The sequence below is a fragment of the Monodelphis domestica genome, chromosome 5 (genome assembly GCF_027887165.1).
Source record: "Monodelphis domestica isolate mMonDom1 chromosome 5, mMonDom1.pri, whole genome shotgun sequence".
Classification (NCBI taxonomy): Eukaryota; Metazoa; Chordata; class Mammalia; order Didelphimorphia; family Didelphidae; genus Monodelphis; species Monodelphis domestica.
The window spans coordinates 199,996,399-200,015,702 of record NC_077231.1 but is presented as its reverse complement, the minus strand read 5'-3'; the positions used below and the strand labels follow the sequence as shown (position 1 = coordinate 200,015,702).

The 19,304-nt window shown below is 39.2% G+C and overlaps 1 protein-coding gene and 1 long non-coding RNA gene across 4 annotated transcripts in view; one reads left to right on the top strand and one right to left on the bottom strand.

Moving 5' to 3' along the window:
- Nucleotides 1-19,304, bottom strand: part of SND1 (staphylococcal nuclease and tudor domain containing 1) — a 547,109-nt gene that overhangs the window by 112,613 nt on the left and 415,192 nt on the right. For both annotated transcript variants that reach the window (XM_001366193.5, XM_056799670.1), the window contains exon 16: nt 4,743-4,852. In XM_001366193.5, coding sequence (XP_001366230.2) covers nt 4,743-4,852 — 110 coding nt within the window. The remainder of the gene's footprint in view (nt 1-4,742; nt 4,853-19,304) is intronic.
- The window catches only part of LOC103100585 (uncharacterized), a 43,580-nt gene that overhangs the window by 16,719 nt on the left and 7,557 nt on the right, over nt 1-19,304 (top strand). Inside the window, exon 2 of one of the 2 annotated variants that reach the window (XR_008912291.1) lies at nt 18,095-18,336. This is a non-coding gene — a long non-coding RNA (uncharacterized LOC103100585). The remainder of the gene's footprint in view (nt 1-18,094; nt 18,337-19,304) is intronic. The other variant, XR_473054.2, reaches the window with a different exon arrangement.

The window sequence follows — 19,304 nt, the reverse complement described above, 5'->3', positions numbered from 1 at the left end:
CAAAGTTAGCAGGAAGGAAATAGGTCATAGCAGCAGCTCTGATTGTATGCTGGGGCCAGACAGCATGAACCTCCCGTTATCCATGAAGTAGCAAAGGATGATTTCTTAGGGCCCAAAGAGGTACTTAGAGGGTAGGGGGAAAGGTCTTTGATTTCAATAAAGAAGATTCTCTATATATTCTCTCTATATATTATATATCTATATATATTCTCTATATTTTCAACAGATCTCTCTAACCTATAATATCTCATAGTTAGATATCTCACTAACCTATAATGGGAAGAATGGAAAAACCATCATCTTGCTCCCTTATGATGATTCCTAACTACTGTCTATACAATCAAGGCTTTTTTTTTTTAAACACTACACACTGTGTTGCATACAAGATAAATGGCCAATAAATATTTGCTAATTGGTTAGCTGCCTAGTAAGAAGGTGCTCAAAGGGCTCACAAACAATTGCTGAACTGTTTACCAGAATGGCCTCAAGAGATAGGGAAGGGCCTAGCATCACTAACCTAATGGGACAATGAAGTAGGGACAAATTACTTACCCCAGGCCATGCAATAAGCAGAGTGGGAAGACCCATTTTTTGCTTCTGGTATAGTTTACAACAAACTAACTAAAGGACCTTGGGTTGCTTCTTCTGGAGAGATGCTACTAAATGACACAAATCTTTACCTGGGAACGAAATCAAAATTTTGAGGCCTTTGACATATGGTAGAGGTAGGAGCTCTGTGCCTGGGATAAATGCATGGATCCAGTGCAACATGGTATTAATTGCTCAAAGCCAGAGCAAAAACCACATCTGTGAACCCTTGAGAATGGTAGTTATGCATCAATGACAAGGGGCATGATGAGATGTCACTCAGCCAAATGTTCTGGTAAGTTTGTAGCCACCTCTTCCTGTCCCTTGATTCCATATATGAACTGGCCCACAAGAGAATTCTTGGAGCAAGAATCTTTACTTGCTAAAGATGGATAAGTATCAGGGGGTGCAGAGGTGTTTGGTTCATTGGAGCCTCCATTCAGGAAACTACTAATTCTTGGAATGAAGGTTACATATAGATGTACCTTGGTTAAGCACACTAGTAGGTATAGCACTTAAATTACTACTTTTCTTAATCTGGTATTATTGGTACTGAAGATATTAGAAAGTAGGTGATAAAACTCTTCTAGAATGGCAATCTCAGGCTACCAATAGAGAAGGAAAAAGGCCACCAGATAGGGCTTCTGAAGGGAAGTCTGTTAAGAAAAGAGAAATGAGCAAACAATCCTTAAGCTCTGAAAGGTAGAAATAGAAAGTAGTTCTGAGTGATTATTTGAGATACAAGAAACTCAGAGTCAACTTGTACCATGTAAGACATCTCAGAAGAGTGAAGATAACAGTTCTCAATATGATGGCTGCCAGGAAGCTGGAACCAACCTTTGACAATGTGGGAAAAAGGCTGTGTGTGACACAATGTTCCGTGAGGTGTTTTAGGATGGGATGGAAAAACTGCAGATAGACAAAAAGAGTGACTGTTAAGGAATAGACTTCCAAGTATTCTAGCATCTGGGTAAACTAAGTAGCAATTTATGGAATATAGTGTCCATTTCTACTCTCAGCCAAACTGCAAGGTTACTATTCATTCTTTTCCTGAGGATTCCTATCACACCAACAATGTACATCCCATAATTCCTGCCCCACCTTGCTATTTTCAAAATCTTTACAGTATGCACAATACACACAGAAAGTTGACCTCAGTGCTACGAAGACTTGGGTTCAAGTCCTGTCCCTGACTTTATATGTGATTCTGGGCAAGTAGCTTGCTTTCAAGACACCAACCTCTCAGTTTTTCTGACAGCACTGAAGACTATAGGCTGCAGAACAGCTGCAGAGTAGCTTCAGCCTTAAATGGAAGAAGTTTCCTCATTTGGGGGTCCCCTATTCCAGTGAAATCACAGGTCTAGTCCAAACATCTACTGAAATTTTTTCTTCTGTCTACTGGGCCCTTTGCCCACCTTATTCCCTCTCTGCCTTAGAGATATCTGGGTCACACTTCAGTACTCAAAAATATTCTGGGACGGTTCATAAATTGTGACCCCCCCCCCCCAAGCAAAGGCAGCAGGACCATATTGGTAAAGAGAGATGGAAGGATTACTTGAATCAAGGATGAAAGAATCTTCTTATAGGTAGTCATCACTTGATCTGGGCAGGGTGTTAGTATGGTGATTATGAACATTGGCAATAAACAATACAGAAGGATCTCTTGAGAGCCAACAAGAGGATGTGGCTTTGCCCCATCACTGGAAATCCGAAGGTAAGCATTCTGGGACATTGGGACTAATTCAGATCGCACTGAAGTATCTTATCATATTATTTAATATGTATATGTCTAGAGAATGGGAAGGAAGAGGAGCAGAAGAAAAGTCAAGATGTCAAATTATTCAGTCACACCTAAATGAAGGCTGGGTCTTTCTTCCCTTAACCTGGAAATCTTGTTACATCACTAGACACTGTTGTGATACTTATGATTACTGAAGGATATGAATTCCTCATGCAAACTTACTACGGGTTTTCCTACTGAACTGTCCACAAAGACTGAGAAAAGCTGAGCTATGCGTTGGGGGGATTCAGGGGATGGAGTGGGTAGATGGAAACAGACAAAAAATAAACTTTTGGTTTGTTTAGTAGTTCCCCCTCCCCAACTCAATGCCAGTCAGAAATCACTAGGGGTTTGATTAAAGTTATTATAATCAATTTAATGAACAGGCAGATTAATAAACAGCTCGAGCTGTTTATTAGACAAGGGAAAAGGGCTCAAGTTTCTTCTAAAGGAAACACTCTCCTAAAATGGGACAATACCTTTACAGCCAACTACTGACCTTGTATGGTGCTGGGTGCCATTGGTAGGTCCCAAACACAATAAGCGACAGAAGAAAAAAAGGGAAAAGTCCTTGGTACCACTTTGTAGCCCTTGCAACCAAAAGTTCCCTGCCCTTGTTCATGAAAAGCAGAAAATTGTGTGGAGCTCTTCTTTGGCATGTCTAGAACCCAACTGCATTCTGTGGACATATGAGCTGCATTGCTATGTACCCTAAAAGGCCAGTTTTGTTGTATGCTAGCTAAAGATAGTCATGGAGAAATTCTACAGTCTTTCTTCCTACTAATGAATCTGTGCTCTTCCAGAATAAAAATGATCCTTGAACAGATTGGAGTTCTTAGAACACTTCCCTGTGAGGGGGACATATTCAACAAATACATATTTATCTTGGAATTCCTAATGATGATATAGTTAGGCATATGAATCTGGAGTGGCAGCATGATGATTTATTTCATGAGTAAAATTAATCCTAATATGTAACTTTGTTCAGAAGGCAATGAAGTACTCATATATGATTTGACTGGGTGTGTAGTTAGGAAAATTGAAACAAGCAGCAATAAAGTGATTCCTTAACATCTTGTAGTTAAAACAGTTAAAACCGAAACCCAGTTTCCACTGTATTCCTACTGTATATTCCACTGTAGTTCCTACATCCACACTGTACTCTGACTTTTCAGAGAGTGAGCATTGGGTAAATTCCAAGAGATCATGATCATACAATTATAGCAATACCTATGACTCCAATTTAAGTGCTTTAGTTTTCCTAAACCCAAGGTTCAGATAAACAAATGCCTGCCTCTTAGGCTAGTCTTCTCCTCATACCTTCTAGGTTCACTTCAAAATAGAGGCCAAGTTGGGGGATTTAGTAGTTAGAAATAGGTATCTGCATTATTTAACCCTCTGCAGTAATTTACATCTTTTAAATAATTGCTAAGAGTCTGCCCACATGCAAAAGCAATAATGAAGTAACAAAAGTTGCAAGACTTCTTTTTAATCAGTTTCACCCTGGTTTGGAGTTCAGATTCTTCATTCTCAAAGGCCTAGGCAAACTCTAGAAAAAAAAAGGTATCTTTATTCTAGTATAAGATCTACAGAATACACAAAAAGGGATAAATCTAGATCACCCCTTAAGCTAATATCCAGAAGAAGCAATAGGGTACTATATGAAGAGTTGATAGTCCCTTGTCAGGCTGTCTAGAAGGTAAATGAAAGAGAAAGTGGCTCTAAACACTGTTTTTGAAACTAAATTGTTTCCCAGCTCTTTCTATCCCCTGCATTGCTAGCAAGGTCAGTAGCTGGCAACATGGCTCCAGGAAGGTGAAGGATCAGCTGTCTAGGACTTAAGAAAAATCAGTAAAGGGAGTGCCTATAGCAGGTAAGAACATAACTCCTGTCTGAAAGAGACCGCCTAACAGGCAGGAACAGAAATACAATTAAATTAAGTCAGAAAACCCGCTACAGAAAATGCAATTACTCAAAGATACAAATAAATGTTCAAAGAAAATTGGACCCTGACAGGGTTAGTCAAGCTTCTAAATTCAGCTAGAGGCAGGTGGGCCTGGCTAATAAGCCAAGAAAGAGTGCTGCTTAGCCCTAGGTTTACTGCATTAAAATCTTGGCTGTGCAGTGGGGGGCTTAGAGCTCTAAGGCTGTTTTGTGATTTCTTGACTTGATGATGGACAGGAAAACCGAAGCTTAGAAGACTTCAAAGCAGGCAGACTGAAGGATCTTCACATGGAAGGGAAATTGATTTCCAATCTAAAGAATGGCAAATCTGACCAATAAGTGTTATGGTCCACTAGGGTTGGACTCATTGTGGAAAACATGACAGAAGAGTGCATGTTATGATATGGCTTCTTAGCCAGGAATTGCCTACCTCTCGCTGGAGAACTAACTCCTTGGTGAAGAGTGTGGCTTCCTCACTGAAGGGCTCTCTCTCCTGTACCAGGCCAGGGAGATTCCGGGCTCCACGGGGACATTCGATACCTGAGGAAGGAAAAAGCATAGTAAGAAGAGGCCTGTTTCCCAACTAGAATCTTAAGGAATGTTGCCCAGTACATAGCCTATTTTTTTATAATGACAAACAACTAAGTATAAATCCTAGATAGACTCTATTCAGAGCGAGGAGTTAGTAATTCCATCTTCTTCCCAAATCAATTTCTCTTTCCTTTTTTTCTTTTATGTCAATGGTGACATCATTTTCAGGAGAACTCAGAATTATCTCTATTTTTTTTTCTTGCTCAGGCTCTATTCAGTTATTTAGTCAGTCACAAAGTTCCCCCTCCTGATTCTTCATTTTTGATGTATATTACGAGCTTTCCTTTCAAATCCCACAGTCATCACCCTAGTCCTATTATCTTATGGCTAGATTAACTCAATAGCTTACATGCTTCCAAGTCATCCCCTCTTCCAATCTATCCTGTACGTGGGTGCCAGATTAATCTTCCTCAAACACTGCTTTCATCATGTCACTTCCCTATTTGAAATCATCAATTAATTATTCTGCCCTTTGTATAAGTCTTTATTCTTCTGCCTGGGAATCAACATTTTGACCACAACTTCCCTTTCCAACCTTGAGTCCTATTATTCCCTAACCAAATGAGCATTTACAGATTCTGTAATGTTCTTTGCATATCCCCATCACCCTGACTTTGTTCATATTATGCTATAAACAGAAATATCATTTCTCCTCTTCACTTATTCAAACTCTACCTGTCCTTCAGGGGGAGCTTAAATTCCTCATCTTCAATGGGGTGGGGTAGGGGAAGAAGCCTTCCTCCTTTCAACTCTAGCTGTTCTTAATTTATACTAGACTTTTCTCAGTGTTTTATGTATATGTCTTGTTCACCCAAGCCCCTTATCCTGTAAGCTCCCCTAGGGTGAAAAAAACTTTTTGTTCCCTCACCCCCTCAGCATCAAGAGTAGACACTCAAAAATATGTTGATTGAAAAACAGCTCCCTTGATTCATTAAGTCAATAAATACTGTCACCCCAGCAGGAGCTGCATGTTTGATGCAAAATTTACGAATATGAATACGGTCACTCTGCTTATAATTGTCTAAAAACTTAAAGATAAAGTTGAACTGAGCCAGAACTCTGGACAAAAAGAAAGTTTGGTCAACTGCAGAAGATGGAGTAAAAATTAGGGAAAGGCTAAACAAATTGTGGCATCTGAATATAATGGGATTATGTAACCCTTAGAAATGACAATTCTGAGGATTTCAGAGAAGACATGATCTGATGACACAATTGTCAGCAATATAAACTGAAAAAAAGAATAAATCAAAATGGAAACCAAATGGTGTAATTATAATGTCCAAGACTGGCCCGAGAAAATACATCTCTTACTTTTGCTAGAAAGATGGTGAACTAAGGATGTGAAATGTTTAGTATGCTGGCAAATGGTGGATATGTCAACTTGTCTAGCCGAGTTGTTTAAAAAAACAAAATGAAACAAAATAACAAAACCATCAAGAGAAGGTTTGCTTGGCAGTGGAAAGACATATTCAGAGATGAAAGGGATGTAAAGACCAAAATGCATCAATAAAAAGAAATGAGAAATGAAAGAGTAGTCTGAAAAATGAAAGAAATGTAACTCCAAAGACAAAGGAAGCAATTTTCCTCTGTTGCCCATGGTCTAATTTTGACTTTTTCATTTGCACTGATAGGGAACTGGGAGATATTAATCCTTTTTTAGGTAGTTCTCCACCCCTACCCCTCCACAATAGGGTCAGCAGCCAAGGGTTGTGGTTTTTCTCACCCATTCTTATTCACTTACATGGCCTTTACAATAATATAGGGCCCTATCACCAATCACCTTAGGAGCTTCCTAATGAGGCTTTGCCTCTTTTCCCCACAAAAATGCCAGTGACATTCCCAAAGCAAAGTGTGACCAGATCCCTCTCCTCCACAAAAAGCTCCAAGGGTGGCACTCTATCATCTCTAAACTTAAATACAAACTTTTGAAATCTGACTCCAGGCAACTTCTTATACCTTACTTTCCTTAACATACTCTACATTCAGGCAAACTAGTGTACTTGTTATTCCCTATGTACATAAACTATGACAACTCCTGTTTCTGTGCCTTTGCCCAAGATGCTCATTTCCTCATCTCCTTCCAATGTCTGGACATACCCTCTGCCTCTCAGATGTCCAGATGTGTTCCAAAGCTCAGCTGAAGTACTAGCTCCTATGAGAGCTTTATGGATCCCCAATCCTAGCTGCTGTTTCCCAAAATTACTACATATGTTCTATACAGATCTAATAGAATGTAAGATCCTAATGGACAAGGCTGTTCTATTTCTGTCTTTGCACATCCACTGCCAAGTAAATAATAAATACTTAACAAATTTTTATTATATAAATGAATGAAGATATACTTGGGGCAGGCCTCCTATAATATTCCATATTTTCTTAGAAACGACTTAGAGGTGGACCTACCCCATTCACCTGAGAGTCTTGTGAGTTCCATGTCCCTAACTGTTCCATTTCTTCATGCTCATAAAGCAAGAGGAAAAAGAAATGTTTTCTCTCTCTCCAGTTCTGAGGAAGAGGAGGTAGAGAGCAGGGCTTCCTTTCTCAGCCTCATTGCCTCTCAAAGGGAAGACTAAATTAAGCACAAGTGCCAGGTGATAAGTGCAACTGTCAGAAAAGAGGAAAGTAGTTGGGACAGCTTCAGTTTAGAGCATGATCTGTCCAACCATGCAGGCAGTGGACCTGAAGACTGTTGAAACACTGACCAGAGTGATGGGTGGGAAACAGAGCTGAGCAGCATCACTCCCAAATGAGGAAGGCAAAGGCCAAGGAGGGTGAGAGATACATTAGGAACAAGCCTATTCTAAAATCTATTTTAAAAAGTAATAGACTCTCAGGGATAGTGCCTGAGATTAGTCTAGGAAAGGAGAAATAGTTACAGTGAAAGAGAAAACAATCCGTGATTTTCATAGCAGCATCTGCCAAAATGAATATTGATTTACACACGTCTGCAGACCAAGTGAGATCAAAAGAATCCATCAGAATGATTTAGGCAATTCAATAAAAATAATGTTATATATATAAATTACTGGAAAAGTAAAAATAATTTTCTGAAATGTCTATTTATCTAATTTTTGATTCTTATAATGTATCATCAAGAAGGTAAACATTTCTTCTAATAGACTTCTGGGATGGGTGGTGTTACAATGATTAGAAGGGGTGCCAGGTGTGGAATAAGGACCAGTCCTCGCTCATGTACCAGGTAGCATGACCCAGAAAATTGGTATAAGAGGAAACTCCACACCCCAACACACACTGGTTACCTGGTAACATTGGATTAGCTAAATCTGGGTGCCTCTGCCAGCCTTCATTGATATCTAAAAGCTAAAGAGAAGTCAGGATGCAGGAGTGTCTTAATAATCAGCTATACTTGGTGTCTGAGTAAGACTATGAGAGAATACAGAGAATGGGTTCAGGATAATTAGCGAATATGTGTGAAAATTCATTCCAACAAACTTTACTGGTGAGAAAAACAAGTCTAGTCTAAGACATTTGCTACCTGAGCTAGATCCAACTATTCCAACATCAATGCAGATGGCTACTTGTCTACATACCTAACTTATCTACTCTGGGAGATCTTTAAAAGGCAGAGAAGTACCCTTGCTTTTCCCCTCCCCCAACCTGAGCTCTTATGTTCAGGTTATAAGTCAGTAGGGAGCCAACTGAAGCTGCCTGCTGGCTCCTGTTTAACATGCAGCAAGGGATCAGAAAGCATCCACACCAGCAGCAGAACCAGAGAAACAAACACCACAAGCCTCCAGGAGACACAAAACAATTACAGAGGAGCCAAAACACAAACTTTCACTTAATTCTGAGTCTCTGAAGGGGAATTTCCCTGGAATTGTCTGTCCAGCAGGTAAGAAGGAGCAGAAAGTGTGCTTTAAAATCTCTTAGCTGCATCAGTCACACCCCCCCCCCACCCCTTTCTGCCTCAGTTCTATCAGTGTGGTGTCACCAGGGCCATTATGATCAGCTTCTAACCTAACTTTCTTGCCAGTCACAATCTGCCCCATCCCCATGAATGCACAGGAGTCCAGATCACCTTCCAAAGACCACAGATACATGTGACCCAAGGGGAGGAGGCTACTTAGTGAAAGAATAATGGCAAAATGATAGATTCTTTAGAATTTTCCCCAAACCCAAAGCCAAGAGCCAATAAACACATAGTTGCCTGCTCTGCTGAATATCCGACAGAACCACATGGTAACAGTGGGGGAAATTTTGTTGTATCTTCTACTTAGCAGCTGTAGAGCTAAATCAGTTAGGAAAATTCAGGTTCCTTTCTCACAATCCCTCAAGTAGTGAATGAAAGGCTTCAGTCCCTGGTGGGATGCTTGTTCCCAATCAAAGGAATTTAAGAAGGAAAGAAAAGAAAAATCACTGGTATGAAAGGAGAGAAAGCTGGATTCTCTCTTAGGGAACCAGAGCCTGCTGCTATAGACCTGGGCAGGTTGACAGGTAGCAAGAAGAGAGCTCAGAGCCATGCAGAGCCTCAGGTTGTAAATAGGAAGTGAGATATCACCCAAGTTCCAGACACTCTCCCCAGTCCAGTTTAGAAAGTGCCTGTAATTCTGAATTGTGCATATTTCCTCTAATAGCTGTCTTCCCTGATAACGCACCCACCTTGGTGCTGCCTGCTGATAAGGGCATTAACTCTGTTATGCTTTGAACACCAAAGAGGCAGGTTAAGTGCTGAGCTTACGCCTAACTTCTGTAAATCATTCAAATAATAAAAATCATTTTTAAAAATCTGAAAATGCAACTGGTAGCAAAATAAAACCTCTCCAAACCTTCTAGGCCTTCTTCCTTTCCTCTTTTATAAGGGAAGGTAGAGCAGAGATGCTTATTATTATTCAAAGGTTTCCTCAGTGGAATTTCAAAAAGGTCAGAACCAGTGGAGGCAGTCAAGTCACAAAATGTCTTCCCTTCTTTTTAAATGTTCCTTGAACAATGGCTCTCTGATTACTCCAAATCTTCATGATTAGCTTTAATTTTGGTTGTGGCATCTAACGCTTCTCACTTCCACTTAAATGTGATTCTAGGGATGTGCTTGGTATAGTGCAATGAGCCCTGGACAAGGAGCCAGGAGAGCCACCTTGTGGGACCAGCAGAGGGTCTTCTACTAACCAGTTTTGTGATCTTAGACAAATCACTTTGCATTTCAACTCTTGAAACAGTCTGCACTTGCTTGAACTAATAACAAGGCAAAGGCCCTTCCAGGTCTAAAATTCTAGGAATGATCTATGGAGAACTCCAAATTACAGCAGAACTCTGAAATGCCTAGTTGATGCTGAGCTGACAATTAACTATTCTATTAACCATCTTCCCACCACACTGAGAAATACTTACTAATGAGGAAAATTAACACAAGCACTCTGCTTGCTCAGTCATTTTTAGAACCAAGAAGTTAAACTTCCAAAGGATATATTGATGATTCCTAAGTAAAAGACACTGTATGAGGTTGAATATTATACACTATATATCACACACTTAATAATAATTGGGTTTTGGTATTCAAAAGTGTTTACTTTTTTAATGGGGAAAAAGACTGTTTGGAATTGAGCAAACTATGTAGGCTAGAGGTGACAGCTTTTGACTAGTAATCACCTCAGATTACAGCCTAATAAGTAATGGCCAAGGACAACATAACTCTATTGAAAATAAGAGCAGAGGTTTGGGGAACTAGACAGTGAAGTTTATTGACTGCGTAGCTTGGCCTGAGCATTAAAACTGGAACAAATGGGGTTCATAATAGAGGAAGGAGGGATTGGAAATGAAATGCAAAAAGAAACAGAAGCCACAGACTTTGTCCTCACCTTCTATGCAACAACATGACATACATTAATAAAAAAGGCCCAAAAGTGGGAATGAAAGATAGAGAATGATCCTAAATGCCAACCTATTTGAAAGAGGTACTTAAGCAATCCTTGGATTGAGTTAAGCATAGGGCTGAAGAACATGCAACACTGAGCCTGCAATCTGGCTCCAGAACATTTCTGGTAGCCCAACAGTGGCCTCTGCCTACTCTAAGTGAAGACTTCTTGCAGTAGGATTGCAGTGGTTCAAGTGGAGAGTAGGGGTAGGCACCTCACACAGGGTCTCTAACTAACTAAAGGTTTCATAGTTATATAAATCAGAAATGCATGCATGTGCACACATGACCATATACATTTCCCCCAGTGAACTTAAAACCGACTCCCCAAGGAAAGATACATTTTCATGTGAGATGAAATGGTGAACAACTAACTATTGACAACCACAGACAGGTCCAAGTTGGGCAATAGGTTGAGTGTTTCCAATGGTAAAGGGAGGAAATAGGGAAAGGGCAAACATATGGGGAACTCCCACCTAGGATCTTCTATTCAACTCTAGATATCTCTGTGGCAACTGGGAAATAGAGAGAAGCAACCAAAAATGACTCAGGGGTGGGAAGGCTTGCCTTCAGAGAAAAGATAAAAGGTGCTAAATCTGTACAGCTCAGCTAAGCAGTGACTAAGAGGGTGACATGATAACAATCTGCAAATATTTGAAAGGTGTAAACACAAGGAAGAAAATTGCCTCAACTGAAAACAGGGGATATAATTAGGAGGAGGGAAGGAAAATCTGGACTAAGTATCAGAAAAATATACAGTAGTTATAAGGACTAGGTTAAAAGATATAGGTTCTTAATGAAAGCAGAATTTTCATTATTAAATCCTGAAACTGAAGAGGTCATTTCTTCTGCAGAAGGCACTACAGACAGATCTTTAAAGATATTTAACACCATAGTTATATATTTCAGACTTTAAATACTCCCATGCTTTAAAATATTTTCCAACACAATTGAAGAACAATTCTCCTTAACCATATCTCATTGGAAACAGAAAAGCTACTCTGATAAGCCCTTAAAGAAAAAAGATGAAATGAAACATCAAAGGTTTTATCTGTAGGCAGCATGTGCTGCCCAGCACTAGAAAGGACCAAACAATCTTAAGGACAAACTGCTAATTAAGGGGACAAATGATGAGGCAAATTGATGCTTTATCTTTGTATATAATTGCTATTTCATATGAGCAACAGATAATTTTCTAAAAAAGAATGGCATGGATATCCCCATTTCTCTTTTTGCTGCTACCTGGCAGTCCCCTAGAGTATCAAGGACAAAAACAACAAAATAAACTTCCTGCCACAATAACTACTCTCTCTATCTTCATCTCAGTTCTTAGGGGTGCCTGCTAGCTTAAAATCAGCATACTTTCAGTGGAGTCCTGTCTCTAAATTAGTTCCATCTCAATAAACTATCTTTCAGTGATGATTCCAAAATAAACTCACACATGTATGTGCACTAAGACAAACATGCACTTAATAGAATATTAGAAACTAATAGCAAACATGATGAATACAGAAAAGCATAGAAAGATTTACATGAACTGATGCAAAGTTAAGTAAGAAAAACTAGGAAAACAATACATACAATCAGTCAACAAGCATTTATTAACTATTATGAGCTAAATACTGAGAAGAGAAAGGAAAGCAAAAATGGCCCCTTTTGGGGGAAGCTTACATTTTAATGGAGTAGACAATATGAATATAAAAAGACATACACTATTTCAGGGTGTCTCAATAGATGGAAAGTGGTCTAGGGGGGCACTACTAATTTTGGGGTGTCTAAACCTCCTGCAGGAGGTAGGACTTGAAGGAAGTCAAGGAAACCAAGAGGTGAAAGAACATTTTGAGAATGGAAGAACAGTGCAAAGGCATATAGACTAGAAATGGAATGTCTTGTTCAAGGTATATATCCTTGAAAGGGCTGTGTTGTGTGGCATGGTAGAAAGATGCCATATTATAAAGATCCATAAATAAAAGACAGAGGAACTTATTGGAGACAAAAGGGAATCATTGGAGCTCATGGGTCAATAGGGACATAGATGGGACATAGGACCTATGTTTTAGAAAAAATCAATTTGACACCAAGGAGCAGAGAGATTAGAGTGGAGAAAGACTAAAGTCAGGAAAAGTCGTTAGCAGTCTATTGCAATCATCCAGGCAATAGTGATGAGGACCTAAACTAGGACTATGGCTGTGTAGAGATATAGGGGGTGGGAGGGACCAGGGGAGAGAGAGTCAGGGTGAAGAGTCTAAAATATGAGCTTGGTAGACTTGGAGGATGATAGTGCCCTCAATTGTAATGGAGAAGTGGGAAGAGTTAAATTCTGATTTGTACATTTTCAGTTTGAGATGTCTATGGGACATCCAATTTGAGCTCTCCGAAAGGCAGTTGGCAATGATTGATAATAACTTATGCTAGTGATGAGGGCTAGATAGATAAATATAGGAATCATCTGAGATGATATTTGAACTTAGAGGACTTCAGTTCACTCAGTGAAACAGTACAGAGAGGGAGAAGAGGGCTCAGGATAGAGAACTGGGAGACATTCAGGATTAATGGATGTCACATGCAGAACTAGCAAGGAGACTGTGGAGTGGGGAGTCAGAAGAGAACCAAGAGGAGGCTAGAAGGATGAGTGTCCAGTAAGATCACCAAATGATGATGATCAATATTGAAGAAAGGTCAAGAATAGTGATATCTGAGAAAAAAAATTATTAGATTTAGTAACTTAAAATCAAATTGCAGTGTTTAGAAGAAATGTAGGTACAAAATTTAGGTGGCTTTCTCAAGGACCTGAGCCAGGATGGAGAGAACAACTAGAGGAATACTAGGACCTGATGATTCTACCTTTACAATAAATCTCAGAAATAACCCCTTATCTTCTCTGCCACTGACTGATACCACCCAAAAGCCTTTTGATGCATCTACCTGACTCAAATCAATCCCCACTCCAGTCTATCTCAGCTATCAAAGTGATCTTTTTAATGCAGGGTTCTGACCACATAATCCAATTATGCAATAAACTCCAGTGGACGCCTATTGCCTCCAGGTTCAAATATAAAATAAACTGGATTTTAAATCACTTTAAAACCTGGTCCCTTCCTACTTTTCCATTCTTCTCATATTTTATTTCCTTTCATGTATCCAGTTATCCAGATACACAGGTCTCCTAGTTATTCCTCAAATAAGATAAAATATTTCCTAACTTGGTGCCTTTTAACTGGTTGGGCCTCAACTCCACCTTCTGGCTTCCCAGACTTCTGTCAAGTTTCACCTAAAAGCCTACATTCCACAAGAAACCTTACCCAATTCCCTGTATTGCCAGTGGCTTAGTTTATCTGCTTATCTTATTTGTACATAGTTGTTTGCATGTTGTCTCCCCTATTAGATTGTGAACTTCTTGTGGGCAGGAACTATTTTTACCTTTTTTTACAACTCTAGTGCATATCACAAAGTAATATCATTAAATATTAAATTAATAAATGCTTATTAATGGTTACTACCTAGGATTCAATGAAGCTGCTCGTGTTTTTATTTTCTTTCATAGACCACAAAGTTAAGCAGGCGAGGACTTGGGAGTCTATGCCACCTTTGTTTTGTGGCGGTGCTCAAATAATAAAAGAATACTGAGGGAATTCAGGGATGGTGTAATGCCTTTCTTCTCTTTTACAACCTTTCTCAGTTCCTTATTGCCTTACCCAAACTGGTAGCATTTATAGCAACATGTAAGGCAAATCTTCGACACATTATTTTGGATACTAATAATGAAAGGATATAGAGCTTTTGATTAAATGTAATAATGGTTGAGGGGGCTAGAATGAGACAGGATCTGAGGAGGAAGCTGCTTTCAGTTTGTATATTTAATTTCTAGGTTTTTCAAGGTAGCATTTCATTGGGATTCTCTTATTTCTGTAGTTAGTTGCTGCTTTTCTTAAAGGCCAGAACTGAAAATTAACTGGGAATGAGAGCAACAGGACTGAACCTTCACAATGGGGTGAGAACAGCAGTTCCCTTTCTTCTGAAGAAAGGAAGTGAAAGAAAAATATTTAAAGAAAGAAAATGCAGAGTCTCTGATGCCTTTCAGCTGGGCTGACATAGGCTATGGATAAGGGTTTTACTGAAGGAAAAGCCTTTCTTTTTTTCTGGTGAAAGAATTCTGGATGTTGTTCATTTGTGGATCTTGACTGGGTAAGGGTGGCAGGAAAGCGTATTTAGCAAATAGAACTAAAGACTATTAGGAATGAAAAAACAAATCAAACACTTTCCTTTTCCTGGGTCCATGCAACTCTACCTCTTTTCAACACACTACCTATCCAACTCTATTGGGCTTAAGTCAAACTTAAGATTTCAAAACCGGTAAGTGCTGAGTGCCAAATTGTTGACCATCTTCCAAAGATGGGTTATGGAAAGGATGGCTGCAGGATTTAAGCTTGATTCCTACATTTCAGTATGGATGGGAACTATCTAGAATAGTTTTCTCTGGGCTTGATTTATATTTGGCTGCAGACACCAGAGTCACCCTGGCTGAAAGGAGCAGGGCTTTACTACATGAAGTTGGTACAGCAGATAACAATCGGGGCCATATAATAACCTTCTATAATTCTCTTTATTGCAGAGCAAGAGCTGAAAATGATGATTTAAAAATAACCCCTTCTCCCACCAAACTGATTAACAAGGCCTTTCTCTTCCTGTCATATCCCAAGAGCATGGCTGTAAATAACTTAGGCTGGATTGTGTCAGGGATGGTGGGATTGTCTGCTTTTCAATATAGCTGTCAATCTTAGTATTTGCTATAAGCAGCAGTTGCAATAATGAAATTGGCAAATGGCTATAGAGAGAAACAACCAGGAATGGAGAAATTGTATATGATAAATTTTTTTCTACCTTTATTTATTTCATAGAAGTACTGAAATAGACTCCTATATTCCCATAAACCTTCCACAATGAAGTCACAGACAGCACACTGACGGATAGAAGTAAGAGAGATAGAAGAGTGTATGGTATTATAGAAAAGCATCAACAAAAGCCAATCATTTATGTAAGAGTGGCACAGTGGAGATACAGAACCAAACAAGCATAGACCACACCTCTATGTAATGCGGGGAAGAGTGTTTCTATGACAGTCTCAACTTTTTTGTTTTGAACTTAATTTAATATGTAACCACATCAGTGAGATTCAGATTTTCTTCCCCTTTACCATAACAAAGTGCCCCTAATTCTTTTAGTAGTCATTTTATTATATTTTAATAGACAAATTACTTGAATCAATAGTGTTTAGGTTTGATTAGGACAGAATAAAAAGTAGTATGGGGAACATATCTATGTAGCTGTCCCTACAAATTTGATCCAGACTGGTGGCAGCTAGGTGGCTCAGTGAATAGAGAGCCAGGCCTAGAGGTCTTAGGTTCATATGTGGCATCAGACACTTTCTAGCTGTGAAACCTGGGCAAGTCACTTTAATCCCCATGGCCTAGTCCTTACTACTCTTCTGCCTTAGAACCAACAAAGTATGCTGAGATGGAAGGTAAGGGTTTTAAAACAACAACAACAACAACAACAACAACAACAAAACAAAAATCCTAAATCAATCCAGGCAATGATCTGGCAGATCATTGTAAAAATTAAGTAAAAATGCAAAATAGAGAATGATTTTTATTAAGCTAATAAATTGATCAATATTTACTTTCCAACTCTTCACTCTTAGCCCCTCATGCATTTGAAATCCAAATGTTTAAACACAAGCTTATTCATCAAGTTGACTTAGGAATGAGCAGGTCTCAGGAATTAAAACAGTTTGAAAACTAGAAAATAAATCAAAAAACTGAAAGATGAGAAGCTCTTTCCAAGAGTCTTTCACCTCACTAACTTCCTTCTAAAAATATATTGCAAGTGAAAAGGGATAGCAATTCTGAAAAGCAAGAGTTGCTCCAAGAGAACAATCCAAACTTGGCCATATAAATTCACATCTGTCATAAGCAAATTAAACTCTGGGCTGCAGGTGAAGGATGGCCCTCATTTTTTGGTTATCATGTTATAAAGGATGTTAGATTCAGTTTTTAAAAAGCACAGAGAAAGGTCAGAGAAGTTCAGCTCCCAAAGCCTAAGCATCAGTACAGGTAACAGCTTAAGAACACAGAATATTTCATGTAACTTGAAGGAAAGGAAAAGACAGAAAGCTTAAAGGAGTAACTGTCAAAACAGGTTAATATTAAGAAACTGCCACATGAACAAAGTAGATAAACAGACTGGCAATGAGGTTATGAGATTTTATAAAAAGATTTCACTTTGGGTATCACGAAGAGAGAATATATTAGACGAAGTCAGGAGCTCTTGGAATCTAGTATTTGTTTGTATGAACTTGGGTAAATCACAACCTCTCTGGGCCTCTGTTTCCTCGTCTGTAAAACAAAGGTCCTTTTCTAGCTGTACAAGGTATATTCTAAAAAAGAAAGCCTCCCTAACATTTTCTCCTAATTTTAATTTTTTTAAGTTATATGTAGAAATACTTTTTGACAATTGTTTTTTTTGACATTTAAAAATTCACATTTTCTCCCTCCCTATTCCTAACATTTTTAAATGACTAGACAATTCCTAAAAAGAGAGATGTGGGCACTTTTCTCTTTTGGCTGCTAATGGCAAATGCTTTGCTGCTAAGATGATATAAATACCATTTTACATGACTTTTTCATAAATGATGCTACATTTCTATTCCCTGATATATTAACTGCATCTGACTCCCACTGTTTACCTTCTCCTTAGAATCCTTGTAGGGCAGGGAAGGAAATCCAGAGGTAAAAGAGGGTGGAAGGAGAATATTTCCTTTTAGAAATCTAAACAGCACAAAGATGACAATAAATCAATGCTCCTAAAGTATCAGGGAATAGAGATGGGATGATTCCATCTCCTAGAACAGGAGGACAGCTAGAAGGGGTGCTACAGATTAGGTATGGGCCTGAAGATACTACCTTGTTCATCAGTTTTCAAGTATTTATTTACTGAAAGCTCCTCCTTTATTTGGAAACTATAACATGAACACAATAATAAATTCTTCAGACCACCAAGAACTGGAGACAAACAAGCAGAAGCCACTGTCCTTTCACATTCCACCTTGTCTCAACCACACCCGACTTTGTCCCATCACTCTACATGTGCTGCTCCTGTTCTGCCATCTGAGAAAAGGATGTAAGTATTTTCAAGATAAAACAGATGTAGATACTTCAACTAGTTAGTAGTAAGAGAGAGCTACATTGGTGAAGCCTACTTTCCCCCCATCTAACTGTCTCTTATCCCCATATTGCCAATATTTATGCTTTGTTACCTTCTAGCCCTATGCAGAACACACTATGGAAATCTGTCAAATGCCAGACTTTGAGGCTGTGAGGCAGCCTTTTTGAGGCCTGGCTTATTAAACATCCTGAGAGTGAGAAGCCCACCCTTCCTGACATGTCATTTTCTACCAGGAGTGTCCTGACTGGATTCACGTTCATCCACCTCATCCTCACTCTGCTTTTCTCTTTGGAAACAGTGGCATGAGGACTGATTGTCCTACTGACTTGAGTAAAATGAGGTAAGAGAAATGGGGACATGCCTACTCACTTACCCTCATGTGGCTGGGTGGATTAAGCCAGGGGAAATCATTCTTAGCCACTGTTTGCTAGACGAAGGGGAGAGAAAAGTGTGTCTGTCTGATAGACTACCCCGCTTGCCTCTGATAGGGAGGCTACCCTCTAGGCCAGGAGCTACAACAGAAATAATTTCATTAGAGTGGGAGGGTTCTCAGGCTGAGCAAAAAGCATGCACTAGCTTGGAGGGATTGGGCCTGCCCTCTATCCTAGACTGTTTTCATTTTCTGCCTCAAAGCAGCAGCTTCAAGGCATTTTGAAGCCCTGGGTGGTAGTGTGACAAGCAATCTATTCATTTCCTTCTCTTTTTCACTGGACTCTCTGGGATAAAAAGGAACAGCAAATCCAAACTATGGCCTAGAAGCCAATTCAGGGAATGATAGTTCTACTAAAGTGATTATTTTTCCCTGTTTGGAGGACCTGAGGGAAAGGAAAGGGCTTCAGCATCCTTTATTTTCCACTGATGCAGCCCTGCAGAAATGATGATTTTGGTCATCATTACAGCCACTGGGATAGAGCAAAGCTTACACTTAATTGAGGCTTTTTAGTTCCTGTCAATGTAGCAACCAGAGCAAGATGCAAAAAACAGAACTTCAGTAACAGAGGGTAGAGATGAGGACAATGGGAGATAGCAAGGAAGAAAACTCTACTGCACAGGGAGGCATCTGGGGTATCTGAATGTGAATGGAAATTATTAACCTCTCTTACTTATCCTTTGAGTTTATTTTCAATGAATAAATAAATGAATGAGTAAAGCATTTATTAGAATTTTACTACTTGCTAAGTGCTAAGTGTTGGAGAAATCAATAAAAAGTAAGACAGAATCTGTTCTTCAAGGACTGCACACTCTAATGGGGGATACAACACTTGGAAGATTCCAGCTGCAAGTCAGATGGATAAGTTTCATGGTGGT